Source organism: Lepidothrix coronata, unplaced genomic scaffold (assembly GCF_001604755.1).
Source record: "Lepidothrix coronata isolate B3197 unplaced genomic scaffold, Lepidothrix_coronata-1.0 Scaffold6, whole genome shotgun sequence".
NCBI lineage: Eukaryota > Metazoa > Chordata > Aves > Passeriformes > Pipridae > Lepidothrix > Lepidothrix coronata.
The window spans coordinates 3,369,714-3,387,317 of record NW_016690186.1 but is presented as its reverse complement, the minus strand read 5'-3'; the positions used below and the strand labels follow the sequence as shown (position 1 = coordinate 3,387,317).

Here is a 17,604-nt window from a genome sequence, read left to right as displayed (position 1 = left end):
AGTCGCCCTCCGCTGGATCCGCTCCAGGAGCTCTCTGTCCCTCGTACTGAGGAGCCCAGAACGGGATGCGGTAATATCGGATACAGTGGTGGTTCCCCCTCTGCTCAGAATGGGCCGCTCCGACCTCACCACGCCTCCCTGCAGCGCTAGTTTTGCCGCGAAATTCGGCCCGGTGCGGGCAGTTCCACAATGGACTGAAGGGGGTGGGCGATGTTGCAGTCCTGAGGGCAGCCTCCCTATCGTAGCACAAATAGTATCCTGCCTTATACTTCTCTCTCTACTGTTGCAGGTCAAGCAAGGCGCGGCCCTCACCTCTCGGGTTCGGAGGGTTTATCTCCTTCCTCCTTTCCTTCTCCCGTCCGCATCCCCCCTTTCTGCCTCCGTTGGGTGCTCCTGTTGCGATCGCGCCTCGCCATTGGCCAGAAAGCCCGCGAGAGCCGCGCACGCCGCAGGGTTCGGCGCGGAGGGTCTCGGTGTCTCTGTGCCCGCAGAGGTGGGAGGGGGCGCCGGGCGGGGGGCGCTGCCGGCGAGGGAGGGACAGGGAGGGAAACCCGTCGGTCTGGGATCGGGGCTCCGCGGGTGGCGGGGCGCCCGCCGCGCTCATCCTTCTCGCCGACTGCCCGCAGGTAGGACCGCCGCGGGAGCCGCAGCAGCGCCATGTCGTCTCCGGCCTCCACCCCCAGCCGCCGCCGCGGCAAGCGCGGCCGGGGCAGCAACCCCCCGACTCGTAAGTGGCGGGAAGGGGCTGGCGGGGCGGGGGCCGCGGGGAGCGGGCCGCCCGCCGCGCCCCGGGAGTGTTTTCCCGGCGCCTCCGCTTCGGTCCGCCTGGTGCGGTGGCCCGGCCATTGTAATGCCGGCCCCGGGTCCGCTTGTGTCTTGCAGCGCAAGATGTTCGCTCTCCTCCTTCCCAGAAGCGTCGGGCGGACGACTCCACCTCCACCGGGGACCTGCAGCCCCTGCCCACGTCGCCGGCCGCCGACGTGCAGAGCCCCGGCGCCGCCGACGCGCTGTTCTCCAGCCCCCCTCAGTTCCGCCACTCCGGTACGCTGGGCTGGGGCCGCTCTGGGGCTGTGCTGGCCGCCGTGATGCAGCCTGGGAGCTGCCTGCGCTGCTCTGTGGCGAGCTGGTATACAGAATGGACCTGGCTGGAAAATACTTGAGGAGAAAATTCCTGTTGTCTGAAGTTTCTCATTTGACTTTAGCGTATTAGACACTACAGAAGCTTAGTCAGCGTCAGGGGTGCAGATCGCTGTTGTAGCTTCTAGTTACCATGGGAGTATGTATCGGCGATCATACCTTAATTTTTTTCTCTCGTGTATTTCTAGAAATAATAAAGCTATTACTGCAGAAAGAATTAGGTTGCTAGCTATAAAAAGCTTTACTTGCTTTTATATATAGGATCGTTTTCAATTCCAGTAGCTTTTAATTGTGTCACTTGCTTTACAGCCTCCAAAATACTGAAAAATGTGTTTCATCTAAAATGCTGTATGTTTTTATGCTTGAACACCCATGTAGTTTTAAATTGCAGTACTGCTCAAAAGTTTTCTAGTGAAGCTTTACTAGCACTTGGGATCTTTAAGATGTTAATGCAAAGAGAAGTTCTAGATAGACTTGGAACACCTTTATTGTTTGTTTTGACAAAACACTGGAATTGATGCCAGTCATTTTATGACAGTAGAGTTAAAAGAACTATGAGACAAATGCAGAGGCTGAATTTTAGTCTTCTCTCAGTGTAAAATGTCTTGATAATCATTACAAAACACTTCCCTTTATAGCAATTCCTCTTGACTTCGATATCAGTTCACCTTTGACTTATGGCACACCCAGCTCCAGGGTAGAGGGTACTCCACGAAGCGGTGTCCGAGGAACTCCCGTTAGGCAGAGGCCAGATCTTGGGTCTGCCCGTAAAGCCAGACAAGTTGATTTACACTCAGACGGGGTAGGTATATGTCTCAGATCTTGTATCTGACAACTTCTTTTTAAAGACGTACCCATATTTGCATATGCTCAATTTGTTTCCATGCAGCTGGCTGAGGATATAGTGGCAACCAAGCAATCTCTTGGACAAAGGCTTGTTATTTGGGGAACCGATGTTAATGTAGCCTCATGCAAAGAAAAATTTCAGGTAGGTTAACAACCTGCTTTTTTTTTTTTTAAATAAGAAGCTAGTTTGACTTAAATATTAGTTGAATCTGATACAAAGTAAGCGTTTCTACTATTTATTCTGCTTATCTTTCCTGTCTGTCTCCCTGTTACCCCTAACATTTAGAGATTTCTTCAGCGCTTTATCGATCCACTAGATAAAGAGGATGAAGACATTGGCTTGGATCTTAATGAGCCACGCTATATGCAGCGACTTCAAGAGGTACTTGTAAGGCACTGAAATCTAACTTTTCTTTTTCAGTCTTGCATGCCATTGAGCTAAAGATTTCTAAACTCCCTTGTAGATTAATATTGTTGGGGAACCATTCCTGAACGTAAACTGTGATCATCTAAGATCATTTGATGAAAATCTCTACAGGCAACTGATCTGCTACCCTCAGGTGAAGTAGTGCACTTGTTTTCTGGCTTTCAAGTGGCCCTTTCATAGTTTTGGGACTTAATATGTTTGTTTAAATGTAATGTGTACTTTGTATGTTCGGTGCCATCTCAGTGGCTTTTTTATTTTACTTAATACAAAATGTCTCGTATCATAGTAGTTGATCATGGATACAGTGGGTGCCTGATGCATGCAAAGTTAACCAGTGATCTGCAATATCTAGTCTTGTGCTTCCATCCTTCCCCTTGCAATACTGAAGTAAATGAATAAATCCAATCTGAACAGCAAGTTTTCTGTTACATAGGAAAATGCTCAGATGGCATAACTTTTTAGTAATTCGTGGCTGATCAGCAGCACATTAAATGCTTTATGCAAAATTACTTCACTCTGTGATTATTTTTTTTTAATTTGTAAGCTTAACTGTTTTTAACAATTTTATACAGGAAGTTATCCCAACATTTGACATGGCTGCCAATGAGATATTTTTTGATCGTTACCCTGATTCAATACTGGAACATCAAATTCAAGTAAGGCCATATAATGCATTGAAGACTAGGAATATGAGAAGTCTAAACCCTGAAGGTAAACTCTTTGCTTACCATGTCAGAAAAGGATCTCAATTATATATACTTAATGAATGCTAGCCTAGAATTACATTAAGGCCATATAAAACTACTTGTGGTCCATGCAGACCAATGTCTTCTGTTCATATGTCTGTTTCAGAAACAAATACTTTAGAACCCATATGCAGAATGATCTATTCATAAAGGAAATCTTTCCTATCATCAGCTACTCAAGTTCTTAGTTCTGCAAGTGCAAAGAATTCTTTTTTTTGTGTAAATACTCCTGTAAATTAGAATATTTGTACTGTGCATTTACGATTCTTTTTGCTTTTTCTGAAAGAAAATACAAGTAGCTAACTGAATGTCTACCTCCTGCCTAAAAACTAATCTAACATTAAATTTTGAAGGTTATTTAAATTTTAGGAGAATGAAGTCATGACAAGAGTCTCTATAATTTTGTAGACATTGATCAACTCATCACCATCAGTGGCATGGTCATCAGAAGCTCTCAGTTAATTCCTGAGATGCAGGAAGCATTCTTTAAATGCCAGGTTTGCGCTTTCACCACCAGAGTAGAAATCGATCGCGGCAGGATTGCTGAACCATCAGTGTGCAAGAACTGTAACACAACGCACAGTATGGCATTGATTCACAATCGATCCATGTTCTCTGACAAACAGATGGTATGTTGGCTTAGTAGTGGCTAAATGAAACAGTTTTGTTTTTTTTTTTTCCTCCACCCTCCTAAAATCATCAGTAGTATGAATTATGTATCTTGTGACTGAATGTTTTGGAAAGCAAAAGTGTTTTGGAACATGAAAATGGGTGAAAAAACTTAGTGAAATGGTAAATCTGCTTTGGAGAAGAAATGCATTAAAAGGATGAAAAGAAGTATGTACACTTCTTAATGTTTGTACATGGAAGCCCCTTTATATATAATATGTCCCTTTTTATCTAAACTAGATGAGCCTTGTATGCAACAGCATTTTAGCCACACCAGCAATCAGCAGAATTCTCATTTTCATCATGTCTTTTAAGCAGTAATCAGTTTTGCGGTTTGGGTGGGGATATGTTGTTCTTCAGCAATGTTCCTCATTCACATGATGCTGAAGACTGTGCTAATACAAAAATCTTTGGTCTGCTCTGTGGAAAACCTTTGGGTTTTTGAAACTGAAACTTAAATGGTTTTTCTTTTTCTTTTGCTAGATCAAACTGCAGGAGTCTCCTGAAGATATGCCAGCTGGGCAGACCCCACATACAGTTGTGCTGTTTGCTCACAATGACCTTGTTGATAAAGTGCAGCCAGGTGACAGAGTTAATGTCACAGGTAAAATTTGGTTGGAGTATTTGCATCCTTCTTTTTCACTGATCATAATTCTTTCTAAAGGGGACCTGATGGGATGCACCTGCAAGAGCTGGGAGCTGGATACTTTCTTTGTAAGGCCACTCAATCTTTGAAAAGTCATGATGACTGGCTGAGATCCTGGAAAAAACCCAATGTCACTCTCTAGAGTAAGGAGGAGACCTGGGGAACTGCAAGTCAGTCAGCCTCATCTTGACCCCTGGGGAAGGTGATAGAGCTAATAATCCTGGAAACTTTTTCTAACTGGGACAGTGTTGTGGTGCACCGTCAGCGAACTTGTAGACTGAAGCAAAACTGGAAGGAAGCAGAGCTTGATAGACCACATGGCTGTGGTCCCAAGAGCCTCCTGGGCTGCATTAGGAGTATTGCCAGCAGGTTGGGGGAGTACTGGGTCCAGTTGTGGGGTCTCCTAGTGCACGGGAGACATGAACATACAGGAGTGAATTCGCAAAGGGCTGTGATCATGACAGGAACCTCTGTCATACATGGAAAGGCTGAGAAAGCTGGGACTGCTCAGCCTGGAGAATAGAAGGCTTGGGGATTTTAGCAGTGTGTTTTTAAGTACCTGATTGGTGTGGGTGGGGGGGTAGTAGTGTAAAGAAGGCAAAACCACACTCTTCTTAGCGATGCCCAGTGGCATTCAGAGGGCACAAGGTGAAATACAGGAAATTCCAGTTTAAAAAGTTAAAAATAAGAACTTTTTTACTGTTTGGGTGGTCATGCCCTGGCACGCGTTGCCTAGCGAGGCTGTGTGGAGTCTCCATCCTTAAAGGTACCGAAAATCTGACTGGACACAGCCTTTGGCACCTGTTCCAGTTGACTCCAGTTTGAGTCCATGGTTGTGTTAGACAGTCTCCAGCTTGTCTGACCTTGATGATTCAGTCATTCTGAAACTGTAGGTGAAGAAGAGGCAGTATCTTAAATAGTGTCTGCAGTCAGGGGAGTGATAATATAGAGTAGGTCTTGTGATACTGCAACCACATTTTATAAACCACTTTGCTTTAAAAGAACTGCTGTACTGGTAGCTGCTCGAGATGTATTAGAAAGCTGCTAAAAAACCCTTCAAAACGGGGGAAAGGCTGACTAGACACTGGAACAGGAATTTTGAATGCATCAAGCCTTAATTTTCTTTCAAAAAATGCTGAAGTGTTTTTATTGTTGAGAACACTTTTGGTACGAATGTTAAACACATACATGTACCTGCAAATACAGGGTCTAGATGACTTAAATATGTTCCACTGCCTTCTGTATGACTTATACTGAGAAATAAACTGACCAAAGTATTTAGGCTGTTTTGAAAACCTGTACTCTTCAAGGGAACTTATAAAATTTGTTGGGGTTGGGATTATCACATTTCTCCATATCTAATGCTGCGATTAAAAATTGTTTCAGGTATCTACCGGGCAGTCCCAATTCGAGTTAATCCACGTGTCAGCAGTGTACAGTCCGTGTATAAGACCCACATTGATGTCATACACTATCGCAAGACAGATTCAAAACGCCTGCATGGTGTCGATGAGGAAACGGAGCAAAAAATGTTTACAGAGGAACGTGTGAAAATTCTCAAAGAGCTTTCTAAAAAAGCAGACATATATGAGAGACTTTCTTTAGCACTGGCTCCAAGTATCTATGAGCATGAAGATATCAAAAAGGTAAAAGAATTTATTTTTCTCTTGTAAGACATGTATTTGTATGTCAGTATTTTGTATGTGAGTATATTTGTAATTATTGTTTGTTCTAAAAATACCCTGAAGCTTAAAAATTCAAAAAACTGTATCTTGAGCAGTCTTAAAATGTTATGGTCTTGTCAGGATTAGAGGTTTATTCTAAGTGTATTTTAATTCTTTCCATGGTATTAAGGAGTGCTAATTAGAGGAAAGATATTGAAAAGGTAGGAAGGCAACAGAATGGGGAAAGCTTAATTGCAGGATGCATCTTGGACATTTCATAAATGTTCAGATTACTGATGATCAAAGAAAAATAAGTACTGTAACATAGTAAGTGCTTGCTCACAAGAGAACACTAGCTTTAAAATGACATTTGATTGAATTATGGGGTATCAAAACATTTACTTAGATATATCCAAGAATGGACTGTTCTAATAAAGTGTTCAACTGAGGTACTACAACATCATTGCAAAAGCTGCAATTAGTAGCAGGTCTCAAGGCATTATCAGGCATCAAACCATCCTTTTCAAGTATATTTCTTTGGGATTTTTTTTATAGATTTATACATTATCATAGTTCACAGGTTTCTGAAAGTTGAATTCAAAACCATACTATAATTTTCTGCTGGAATGGAAATACAATAATGATTATTCCATTTGTTGATACCTTCTTGACACACTAGTAAGGCACATCAAGTCTAGTGACTGGTGGAGTTGAGGAAAGCTGAGGACCCTTCATCAAAGGAGATTCTTTAGGTTGCAACCTGAAGGTTCTTTATAATTACTGATCATGTTTTACTGACTGCTTCAAGTTGCTTTAAGTGAATGAGAACAGAACTAATGCTCACTCCATGCCTCCACAAGGTTTCTCTGCTGTAAGAAGTTGTGCAGAGGCTTTAAATTAAATAGTGTATGGTTTTCCTTGCTGTTTCCAGCCATCATTGTCACTGATTAGCACTTCTTTTCATTGACTTTCTAGCATATATATCCTGCTAGAGGAAAAAAAATGCAGAAAGAATACTGGGAAATTGTGAAATTTTAATCTAGTAAAGTTGAAAAGGAAAAAACAAATCCTTCTTGATAATTCTGGCTAATAAAATTACAAGCATGTATTTATACTAATAATTCCAGTACTTTCAAAATACTAGAAGGTAGTTACTTTAATTTCTTTACTAACACTGGAAGTATAAGCTTACTTTAGGAAATATAAAGGAGGAAGTGTTGGTAAAGTCCAATGAAATAAGAGACCTTAGACTACACCTTTATGAGCAAGAAAAGAACTCTAATGTTGTGAATGCAGTAAAGCAGTTTGCCTGAAAAGAAAATGATAAATGGAACTTTTCTAATGATTTGAAATAGTACTTTGGTCCTAGATTAAACATAGCCTTAGGGAAAACAATAGTCTATTCTTCCTTTTGTATTATCAGCAGAATTTCTTGTCAGATTTTTTGATTACCTAAGTTTTGGAACAGATTTGGAACTAATCTAATTTCAGACTTCAATTAGAAGCTGAGTTTGTAGGACCTAGCAGTTTAACTATATGTTTGCAATGAACTGGAACTGAGGATGTCTATAAAGAATGAACCCTTTTAAAAGATATCTAAAACCAGTTTCAAGTGTTTCGTTTCATGTCTGAGTTGTGGTAATTTTAGTACTATTTTGGTTTATTAGATGTTTCAGTTGAACAGTTGAATAGCTAACAGAGCAAATCCAAGACATGATGTTTTGATTTTTATAGGGTATCCTGCTTCAGCTTTTTGGGGGATCAAGAAAGGATTTTACTCACACAGGAAGAGGCAATTTTCGTGCAGAGATCAACATTCTTCTCTGTGGTGATCCTGGTACTAGCAAATCACAGCTGCTCCAGTATGTGTATAACCTGGTTCCTCGAGGCCAGTATACTTCTGGCAAAGGCTCAAGTGCAGTTGGTCTTACTGCATATGTGATGAAGGATCCAGAAACACGGCAACTGGTTCTTCAGACAGGTGCTCTAGTCCTTAGTGACAATGGCATTTGCTGCATCGATGAGTTTGACAAAATGAGTGAAAGCACAAGATCAGTTCTACATGAAGTAATGGAACAACAGACACTCTCCATTGCAAAGGTAAATATTTGTTTAAATCTTTCAGAGCAGACTGAAGTATCCCTAGAGGCTTTTGCTCTTGCTTTACTCAAAGGCTTTTGCAGTGCAGTTTTTCACTGCAGAACCCATCTAAGAACATTGGTGATCTCATGAAGTTGGGGGGAAAAAGATTTTGGTGGCACATAGATGCAGCTGGTTTCAGAAGTGTTTTTTTGACAGGCTGGAATTATTTGCCAACTGAACGCCCGTACGTCTATCCTGGCAGCAGCTAACCCTATAGAATCACAGTGGAATCCAAAAAAGACTACTATTGAAAACATTCAGCTTCCTCATACACTGTTGTCAAGGTACTGAACTCCTGCCTTGGATGTCTCATTTTTAGGAGGTGTTTTACTTCCTCTTGTGAAAATGGTTAAATATAGTAGAACAGAACAACTCTGTTGCTTGCAGCATAGTGGAAAACTTTTGTAACACCTATTTTAAATGCTATTCTTACAGCTTCTGTATGAGCAGGGAACTGCTTTTTGGTCTTTGCATGCTGACTTTGAACATCAGGGGTGAGAAGATCTGTAGGATCTCTCTCTTTAATTCTATATTGTTTCATAATCATCTCCTAGAAAAGAGCTGTTCTGAATCTTAAGGTATTGATAACTTCCACAAAAACTCAGGATGCTTTTCTTAGCTTTATAAAGCTTTTAAAGTGAAACTGATGATCAGGGAAGTTGCAGCAGAGGTGGTAGAATCTGAAGATCTGTGCCTGCTTCATACTGCTCTGTAAACTTAGCTGGGGAAGTGGCTATGCTAGCTAGTCATTTGGGCATAGCTACTGGAGCCACATTTAGTGTCTGCTGACAGAAACTTTAACTATGTTCTGCAATTTATCTTGTTAGGAATTCCCACACTAACTGCAAATTTGAAGTACACTGATAGTATACGGGATATCCCGAGTACACACGGCTTAGATTTCAATTAAGAGCTACTTAATTTAACCACTTAATAACAGATGGTACCTTAGTGCAGATGTACTGGATGAAACTAGGCTTGAGCAGCATCTCAATTCCACCTCTTACTGGATTTAATCTTACAAAAATAAATGATTGGCTGGCTAAAAATACATTATTCATGTCTGCTTATAGTTGAGACTAGTTGAATATATTGTTTGCAGAATTATAAACCATTTTCTTCAGGACTAAACTACAAGTGCTTTTTTATTTATATGTTATTTATTTACTTAGGGGGTTTTATATGCATAAAATAATTAGGTACGTGCCATCTTTGCTGTTGCCTTTCAGGACAGTTTCTTTAGTAGCAGTTTGTTCTGTGCATTTGTTATGTGGGGGGATTTTTTGCTTGTGGCAGGGGTACTTTTTTGGTGTGTGGGTTTCTTTTTAAGAAAATAAAACCGTCAGCCTTGAACATGGAATCTGAATTTTTCGGAATGTACCTCACTTTAAAGATTTCAAGTCCATAAGATGAAAGTAAATCCATTGTGCTGTTCTATACTTTGAGAATTCATGGAAAATTTTCTTTTCAGTTTAATAGAACAGCTTTTATTTAGAGGAGGAATCTGGTAACTCCTACCTGTATTTGTTAAGTCAACCCCTGTAAAAACCAAGTTACCTAAATGACAAGAAGGTCTGCACACTAATGCTGATTACTTATCCCATTCAGATTTGACTTGATCTTTTTGATGTTGGATCCACGTGATGAAGCTTATGACAGACGTCTTGCTCGCCATTTGGTTTCACTGTACTACCAAAGTGAAGAGAAGATGGAGGAGGAATACATGGATATGGCAATATTGAGGGATTACATTGCATATGCTCGTAGTTATGTAAATCCCAGATTAAGTGAAGAAGCAAGCCAAGCCCTTATTGAGGTAAAGGAGTTGCTAATAGAACGTTCAGAGTCTTTCCTGACTGGTCAGAAGTGGAATTCCGTAGCGTGTATACTCTTATCTACATACAACTTTTCTGTAAGATCCTGAAAAGTTTTTGAAATCCAACAGCATTTAAAAGGAAAAAGGGATCAGATTAGAACTCATTCTGCACTCTCATGTTTAGCTTTCAGAGGTGTTGGTTTGGTTCCATCACATAAAACGCATTAAATTCTACTGAAACAAAATAAATGTGTCATTACAGACAGAAGTACTGCTATGTAAGACTAGTCCTACATTCTTAAAGTGATTCAAAACTTGATTTGTTACCATGGCCTAATTGCTTTATAACAGAAAGAAGTAACGTGATGTGGTTATCCGTCACTACAGAAGAATTGTGAAGGTGCATGAGCAGAAATGCAGGACTTGGGTTACCAGAATTGTTCATGTTCTGAAATAGGAGTTGTGGGATGAAGTGGACTCTGAAAAAGACTGAATATAACAAGATTTACTGAAGTATTTAACAACTGTCTCCTTTTCAGGCATACGTGGACATGAGGAAGATTGGTAGTGGCAGGGGAATGGTTTCTGCGTATCCTCGACAGCTTGAGTCCCTGATCCGGCTGGCAGAGGCGCACGCCAAGGTGCGCTTTTCAGAGAAAGTTGAAACAATTGATGTAGAAGAAGCAAGACGCCTCCATCGGGAAGCACTGAAACAGTCTGCTACTGATCCAAGGACTGGAATTGTGGACATATCCATTCTCACTACAGGTTTGTGTTTTCACAGTGGGCTGTTATTGGGCTTTTGTAATTTTTAGAATGTAACTTAACCTGTCCTCCTCAGTTGATTACTAAAAGGTATTTTCTTTCCTTTTATAAGGAATGAGCGCAACAGCTCGTAAGCGGAAAGAGGAATTGGCTCAAGCCTTAAGGAAGCTTATCCAGTCAAAGGGTAAATCACCATCTTTGAAGTACCAACAGCTTTTCGATGATCTCCGAGCCCAGTCTGATACAGTAAGTTTCCTGCTTTGTTTTTACCTTTTCATTAATTTTTAAAAGCATGTTTTTCCAAATGAACATTCTTGTCCTCAAATCACGTTATGGTGGGAAAGGGAAACATGAACTTTTTCTGTCCGCGTGACTAGAAAGCCAGTTCTACTACAGATACAGCAAATTCAACTCAAATATTTATCTTAAGTTTATTCTGGCTTCTGAATTAGCAAACTCAGCTTCAGGGTTCCAGGTCAGGTTTCCAATTGCAAAAAGAACAAATAAAAATTTAAGAAAAGAAAATAAAAGAAAATTGGTAGAAAGTAAGGAATTTTTACTGTCTTTGAAATATTACCCCATCTTTATTTGATTTACTTCTTTTCTTCAAGGCTGTCACGAAGGAAATGTTTGAAGAAGCACTTCGTGCCTTGGCTGATGATGACTTCTTGACTGTGACTGGAAAGACTGTGAGACTGCTGTGAGTCAACCTATCTGTGGAAGGCCGCTGTCACGACTTCTACTTCGCCTTACTTAAGATAGTGTCAGTCTGCAAGATCTTTGAGATTGGGACTATCATTTGCTATGACAGGCATAGCCTTTCCTTGCCAGCCAACTGTCATGGCTTTACTTTGCCTTACTATATTGCCAGTCTGCAAAATTTTCAAGATTAGGGCTATCATTTGCTATGACAAGTGTAGTGACAATTAAGTGGCACTTCTGTCATTTCAAGATATTACTGAGGACCTAAAACATCCTCGTCTGAATAATGCTATTTACATTTTAGCTAAATGTAATTACTAATATGTCAAGTGCTGTGTGTTTTTATGAGGTTTTTTAGAACGTGCTATAACCATGTTGCGTGTATTTCCAATTGAATTGTAAAAATTCCTCTAAGTGACTTTTTAGTAAATAGTTTGACTATTAGTATTGCTGTAATCTGAAATAAAGTTATTTGACTTAAAAGGGCTCTTTAGCATTCATTTCAAGTAAAAATTAGCATATCCTGTGCTGAGCACTTTTCAGTCTAGAATTCTGAAATTTTTCAGAAGTTCCTTGTGACAGCATAAAAGGAGCTTTGCTTTTTTCCTTTTTTGTTTGTTTGCGGTTTTGTTTGGTTTTTTGTTTCTTTTTTTGACTTGAGTGTACTGTGGAAGTATCCTCAATGTAAAAAAGGCAGATTCTACCTGAAACCACATTTCCTTGCTTAAATTTTAAGTATGACTGGATAAATTAGAATGCCCACCTTTGGTGTAATGGTATATGATCAGTTCTGAAAGAACAAGGTCCAGTAGCATGACTGGAAAATCTTCCCACACCGTATCTGGGGTAGATTCCCTCAGCTATTGCACATCAGTAGCTGCTATTTTCACAGCTGCATGAGCAGGAGTTCCCAAATTCACTTTGGTACAGACAACACCAGGCTCATCTCACCAGCTCACTTAGCTCTTTTAAGCTAAGTTATTCCTGTGTTCTGTGCTACTGCTTCTAACAGAATGGAAGCAATTTTCCCCAAAAAAGGAGGGGCCCTTAAAACCAATTTTTTCTTGCTGCTGGCTCATTATTTGATCAAGATATTGTTTACCTTTAGTTGAATTTTCACTGATTTGCTTTTTAGTAGAAGGAAGAAACAGTCTAACCTACAATAAAAATACAGTGTATGTTGGAAGGATCAAGTTAATCCACAGCCGTCTTGTTTATTAGTATGCAAGTCACTATCATCTCATCTTCCTGGGTTTTAGGGACTGGAAGGATGTAGTTCTTCTTGTGCTTTTCTGTAGAGGAAGTCTAGGTTCCGTGACTCAAGTCTTAAAAGTTTGATACAAGTAAGGTTAGATCCCAGGAGCTTGACACTTTTCTTCAAAAGATGTCTGTGAAATAAAATTCCAAACTCCCCTAAATTCCAGGATCATAAATACTCTAGTGGCACCTGCCTTGTGAGATCTTATTTTCCTCTCTGCTATGTTATATATTTTGCTTACAATACAACAGTCTAATGATGTCTTCCTTCCTTCCCCATTGTACCAGATCTTTAATTCACAGTTACTAATCTGCCTTTTAGCTGAGACTGATACAGTTCTAAGCTTTTTACTTTTTGAAAACATCACTTGCATACTTTTTTCATTGACACTGGTCCCTAAAGTACTACCTCAGTTCATAAACCTTTCTCTCCCCTGTTTTTCTATTCTCATAAGCTATAAGACTGTCCTTCTGAACTACCTGGTACCTTCTCTTGTCAGACAAAACAGCACCAACAAAGTTTCTTAAACATGTTTTTGAGCTGAAGAAAGTTGATATGGAGTTTAAAAAAAATAAATATAATGCATCTGACTACATCAGCAACATTCCTTAAAACTGTCTGTCAATATGGAAACTATTACTGTAAGACACAAATTGGTTGTTCATCTACTTGCAAATTTTTAATGCATATTGAATTGTGTAGCCACAATCAAGTGTTATGGGAAATGGAAAGAAGTGTTGTGTGTAAAACAAATTTCAGCTCCCTTTTGAGTTAACGTGACTCTTAATTCACCATATTCTAATAATTTGATTGGTTTTTTGGTTGCCTCTTATTTTTTAAGTAAAATGCTCATTAGGAATTGCTCTATTCAGTGTTTACAGTGTTACTTGCAGAATAATCCCACTAGATGGCTCTTAAAGCCTGTGTATAGTAGTTGCTAGAGTTGATTTATTTTGTCTGTAGTGGGTTTTTGTTTAGTTGGGTTTTTTTAATAATCAAGGACTTCAAGTGTCACTCTGTAATTAGGTAGATAGAATGGAAATGTTTGTAAACAGTCTTTTCTTGAAAAAAAAAACAATTACAAGATCTTAAACATCCATATCCTAATTTGAAATGTACACAAAGCAAAAGGAAGATGAAATTTACTTAAGCTGAGTGTCCTTACTTTATGCAATAGTGTTAAACTCTGTATCATAATTTACTGCTGTATTTACCCTATACTTTTAGTAGTTATAATTAAGCTTATTTAAAAATCTCAAGTCATTTAAAGACTGTTATATGCAACCAGGGGAAAGCACTCCTGCCAGAAACTTGATATTCTTAATGCCAGAAACAACATATAAGAAAGGCGTTAAAGTCTTACACATTCTAAGAAAGGTATTAAAATAAGTTATAAGCCTTCTGGCAGAAGTTATTTGTAGTAAGTCACTTTGAGAATCATAGAGCCACAAAGGTTGGAAAAGACCTCCAAGACCACAACACCTAACCTTTGACCTAATTCCACCCTGCCCACTAAACCATATTGTAAAGTTTGTTTGAACAATTCCAGGGATGGTGACTCCCACCAGTTCCCTAGAGCCTGTTCCAATGCTTAACCACTCTTTCAGTGTAGAAATTTTTCCTAATATCCAACTTGAACCTCCTCTGTTGCAAGTTGAGGCCATTTCCTCTTGTCCTATTGCTAGTTGCCTGGGAGAAGAGGCTGATCCTCACCTTACTACAACCTCCTTTCAGGTAGTTCGTAGAGGGCAATATGGTCTCCCCTCTTTTCTCCAGGCTAAACAACCCCAGCTCCCTCAGCTGCTCCTCATAGGATTTATGCTCCAGACTCTTCTCCAGCTCCACTGCCCTTCTCTGGACATGCTCCAGCACCTCAATGTCCCTCTTATAGTGAGGGGCCCAGAACTGAAATGAGGTGCAGCCTCACCAGTGCCCAGTATAGGGAAACAATCACTGCCCTGGTCCTGCTGGCCACACTATTGCTGATGCAGGCCAGGATGCCATTGGCCTTCTTGACCACCTGGACACACTGCTGGGTCATGTTCAGATGGCTGTCGACCAGGACCCAGAGGTCCTTTTCTGATAGGCAGCTTTCCAGCTGCTCTTTCCCCAGCCCATAGTGCTGCCTGGGCTTGTTGTGACTCAAGTGCAAGGACCTGGCACTTGACCTGGTTGAACCTCATACCATTGGCCTTGGCCCATTGATCCAGCCTATCAAGATCCCTCTGCACAGCCTTTCTGCTCTCCAGCAGATCCACACTCCTGCCCAATTTGGTGTTGTCTGTGAACTGACCGAGGATGCACTTGATCCCCTCATCCAGATCATGGATAAACATATTAAACTGGACTGGCTCCAAAAGAACCAGTCGAAGTGACCAGTACAAGATAAAACTGAAGAATGTCATTTGCTACCACTGTTACTGGTTTCAAAGCTGGTACTTCATTTCTCTGCAAGCACAGATTTGACTGGAAAGTGACTCAATGCTAGTCATCCCTAGTTTTGTTAGGCACTTCAGGAACAGATGTCATCTAAGTGATAAACACCTGACAAGGTTATCACATGCACATCGTAACTGAGATAGTGTAATCCATAAGACTATGTTCAGCCTCATCAAACGTCAGTCTTATTTCTGGTAGTCACTTTGGAATTGCAGTATTATCTTCCTAGAAGGCCCTAGGACTTAAGGAATCTCAGGAAAAGAAAATCTCGGGAATCTCAGGAAAGTGCACTGAAGACTGCATGTCAAATAGCTGGTCAGGGAAGTGATTCTATCCCACTTTTGCACTGTATTTATCTAATTTTATAACTAGAGCTGCTTTGTAACTTGCTGTCTGGATACAGCAATATGGACTGAAGAAAATAAGCATTTTGCATTTTTTTTCTGGCTCAGCAAGATCACATGTAGTCTTGCAAAAATACATTTATAATTTACTTTAAAAGCATGGAATTTATCATCTGTGAGGTAAACTGACAGTCAATATAGAAGCTGTCACCTAATTCTCAGGTTTGCATGGCCACGTTACTACAATGTTTATAGGCAGCCCGACACCAGCTTGAACTATTTAATTCTCAAAACCAAAAAACTTAGTTACTTGTGGGTTGTAAGGCTTTGAGAATGCAGTTTGTCTACGCAATAAGCACTCCCAGAATCCCCTTGTGACTGGCATCTTTGGACTCCAAATTAATAAGGAAAATAAGAGCATTGTATTTGCTACAATGAAAAATAGTAATTCATGAAATCTGAGCAGAAGACCTACTATATTTATGTAATTGCTGTGTAATTATTCTGCAGAACCCTAAAGCTTTCTGTGTCCTATATTTTGATTGCAGAGAAAATACTCACTTGGTTTGTTCAGTGATTCCTGATCATGCCCCACATTTCAACTCGATAGGGTAGGATTAGGTTTGGACTGCTTTTCCTGAATGTGAAGCTCTTTTCTAATGAAGCATAGAGTTCCAATTACCATATTTCATGAGCACAAATCACACTGGGGAACTACTGTAATGCCTGTATAAACTGTTTTGGTAGTCTTGCTACATCTTCAGGTTAAATTGTTTCTTTTATAAACACGATTAAACCCCCCCATATTTTTGATTGGGTTTTGTGGTGCAACAATTTCTTAACTATTATCATACAAACTTCTTTCTAGTGTGAAGCAGGCTTTTAATTGGTGCAACTTACTGACCAATTTGTATCAAATTTCCTATGCACCTACCTAAGACCTCTTTGTCACTGTTGACTGAGTATCAAACGCTTGATATTAGAGGTTTCCTTTAATAATTAAAACCTTTCCTAGCTCTGAAGCAAAAGTGATGCAGTCTTTGGTAGCCTTGTTTATTGAAGATAACTAGGTCAGATAGTATCTAAACTCTTAAAAATACAAATAACTTGGTGTATGAAAGCTACTAAACTTTCTTATGTGGAAGACAGGTCAGAGAGTATATCTAATGGCCCCTAAAAGAAATGTTAGGAAGTAGAGGAGCTTTTACCCTCCCTCCATTTTAAGAAGTTGACTTTAGTACAGTTCCGGTGCACGTTGTTTTCTGACTTCAGCTGTCCAATTCTTAGAGATACTAAAAAGCTGTTTTTCCTTCTAATAGTCTTTCATAGTGCCCAGTGCTGTAGTACTCAAATATAATTTCTTCCCCCAATCCCCAAAGTCGTAACCACAACAGACCACTCACCAATGAAGAAATGGTTGGCACAAGCTTACTGAATTGGAAGCCAGGGAATATTTTCTTCCTGGTTCTAGTTCTTAGACAGTTTTTTCCAGTCACCAGTCTTTTCCGGCAGCACCAGATCCTGACTTGAACCAGGAGAATGCAAATACCATTCCAGAGTATAACTGCATGTTACTACATCCATTATTTAAAGCCAGAGAGAATTAAGAGAGAATTGAGCCTACATATCCATGTACAAAATGTCCATCAAGTGAGCTGAGCTCCAATAATATAGTAAGGTTAGGCTGGCTACCTGCATTGGTATTTATGTCCTTGTCTCAGTTTTAGTCACATAGTATGTGATCTTTGCTCTTCTGTACATGTATGTGTGGGTGGGAAAATGAAGAAACGGGAGGCGCCCCCATCATCCAGCTAGTTCTTAGTCTATCTTTCGGAATGCAAAGAACAAGCTCTTACGCTTGTACTTGGTAACAATAAAGCTCAAAGAACATTTATATAGACAGATTTCTTTTCCCTTTCTGGGCATCTCCTTACAGTATCTTTGTAAATAGTCCTGTCAACATCTGCTTGGTTGACAGTTCCACTCAAGTTCCACCACCGTAT

The 17,604-nt window shown here is 40.2% G+C and overlaps 1 protein-coding gene across 1 annotated transcript; it reads left to right on the top strand.

Moving 5' to 3' along the window:
• The first annotated feature begins 642 nt into the window (after positions 1–642).
• MCM4 (minichromosome maintenance complex component 4) lies at positions 643–12,043 on the top strand. Its single transcript, XM_017831894.1, has 16 exons — positions 643–727; positions 883–1,041; positions 1,776–1,939; positions 2,027–2,125; positions 2,270–2,365; positions 2,448–2,543; positions 2,983–3,121; positions 3,565–3,785; positions 4,309–4,429; positions 5,858–6,117; positions 7,870–8,235; positions 8,434–8,561; positions 9,886–10,093; positions 10,633–10,861; positions 10,971–11,104; positions 11,470–12,043. The coding sequence occupies exons 1-16, from the start codon at positions 658–660 to the stop codon at positions 11,560–11,562; spliced, it is 2,583 nt and encodes an 860-aa protein (XP_017687383.1). The 5' UTR covers positions 643–657; the 3' UTR covers positions 11,563–12,043.
• The last annotated feature ends 5,561 nt before the right edge of the window (positions 12,044–17,604 follow it).

Bases quoted from the DNA above. Each gene is read 5' to 3' on its own strand.
- MCM4 (XM_017831894.1), top strand. From the start codon at position 658: ATGTCGTCTCCGGCCTCCACCCCCAGCCGCCGCCGCGGCAAGCGCGGC. The intron at 3,122-3,564 runs GTAAACTCTTTG...ATAATTTTGTAG, and splicing joins GAGAAGTCTAAACCCTGAAG to ACATTGATCAACTCATCACC. The intron at 3,786-4,308 runs GTATGTTGGCTT...TTCTTTTGCTAG, and splicing joins TGTTCTCTGACAAACAGATG to ATCAAACTGCAGGAGTCTCC.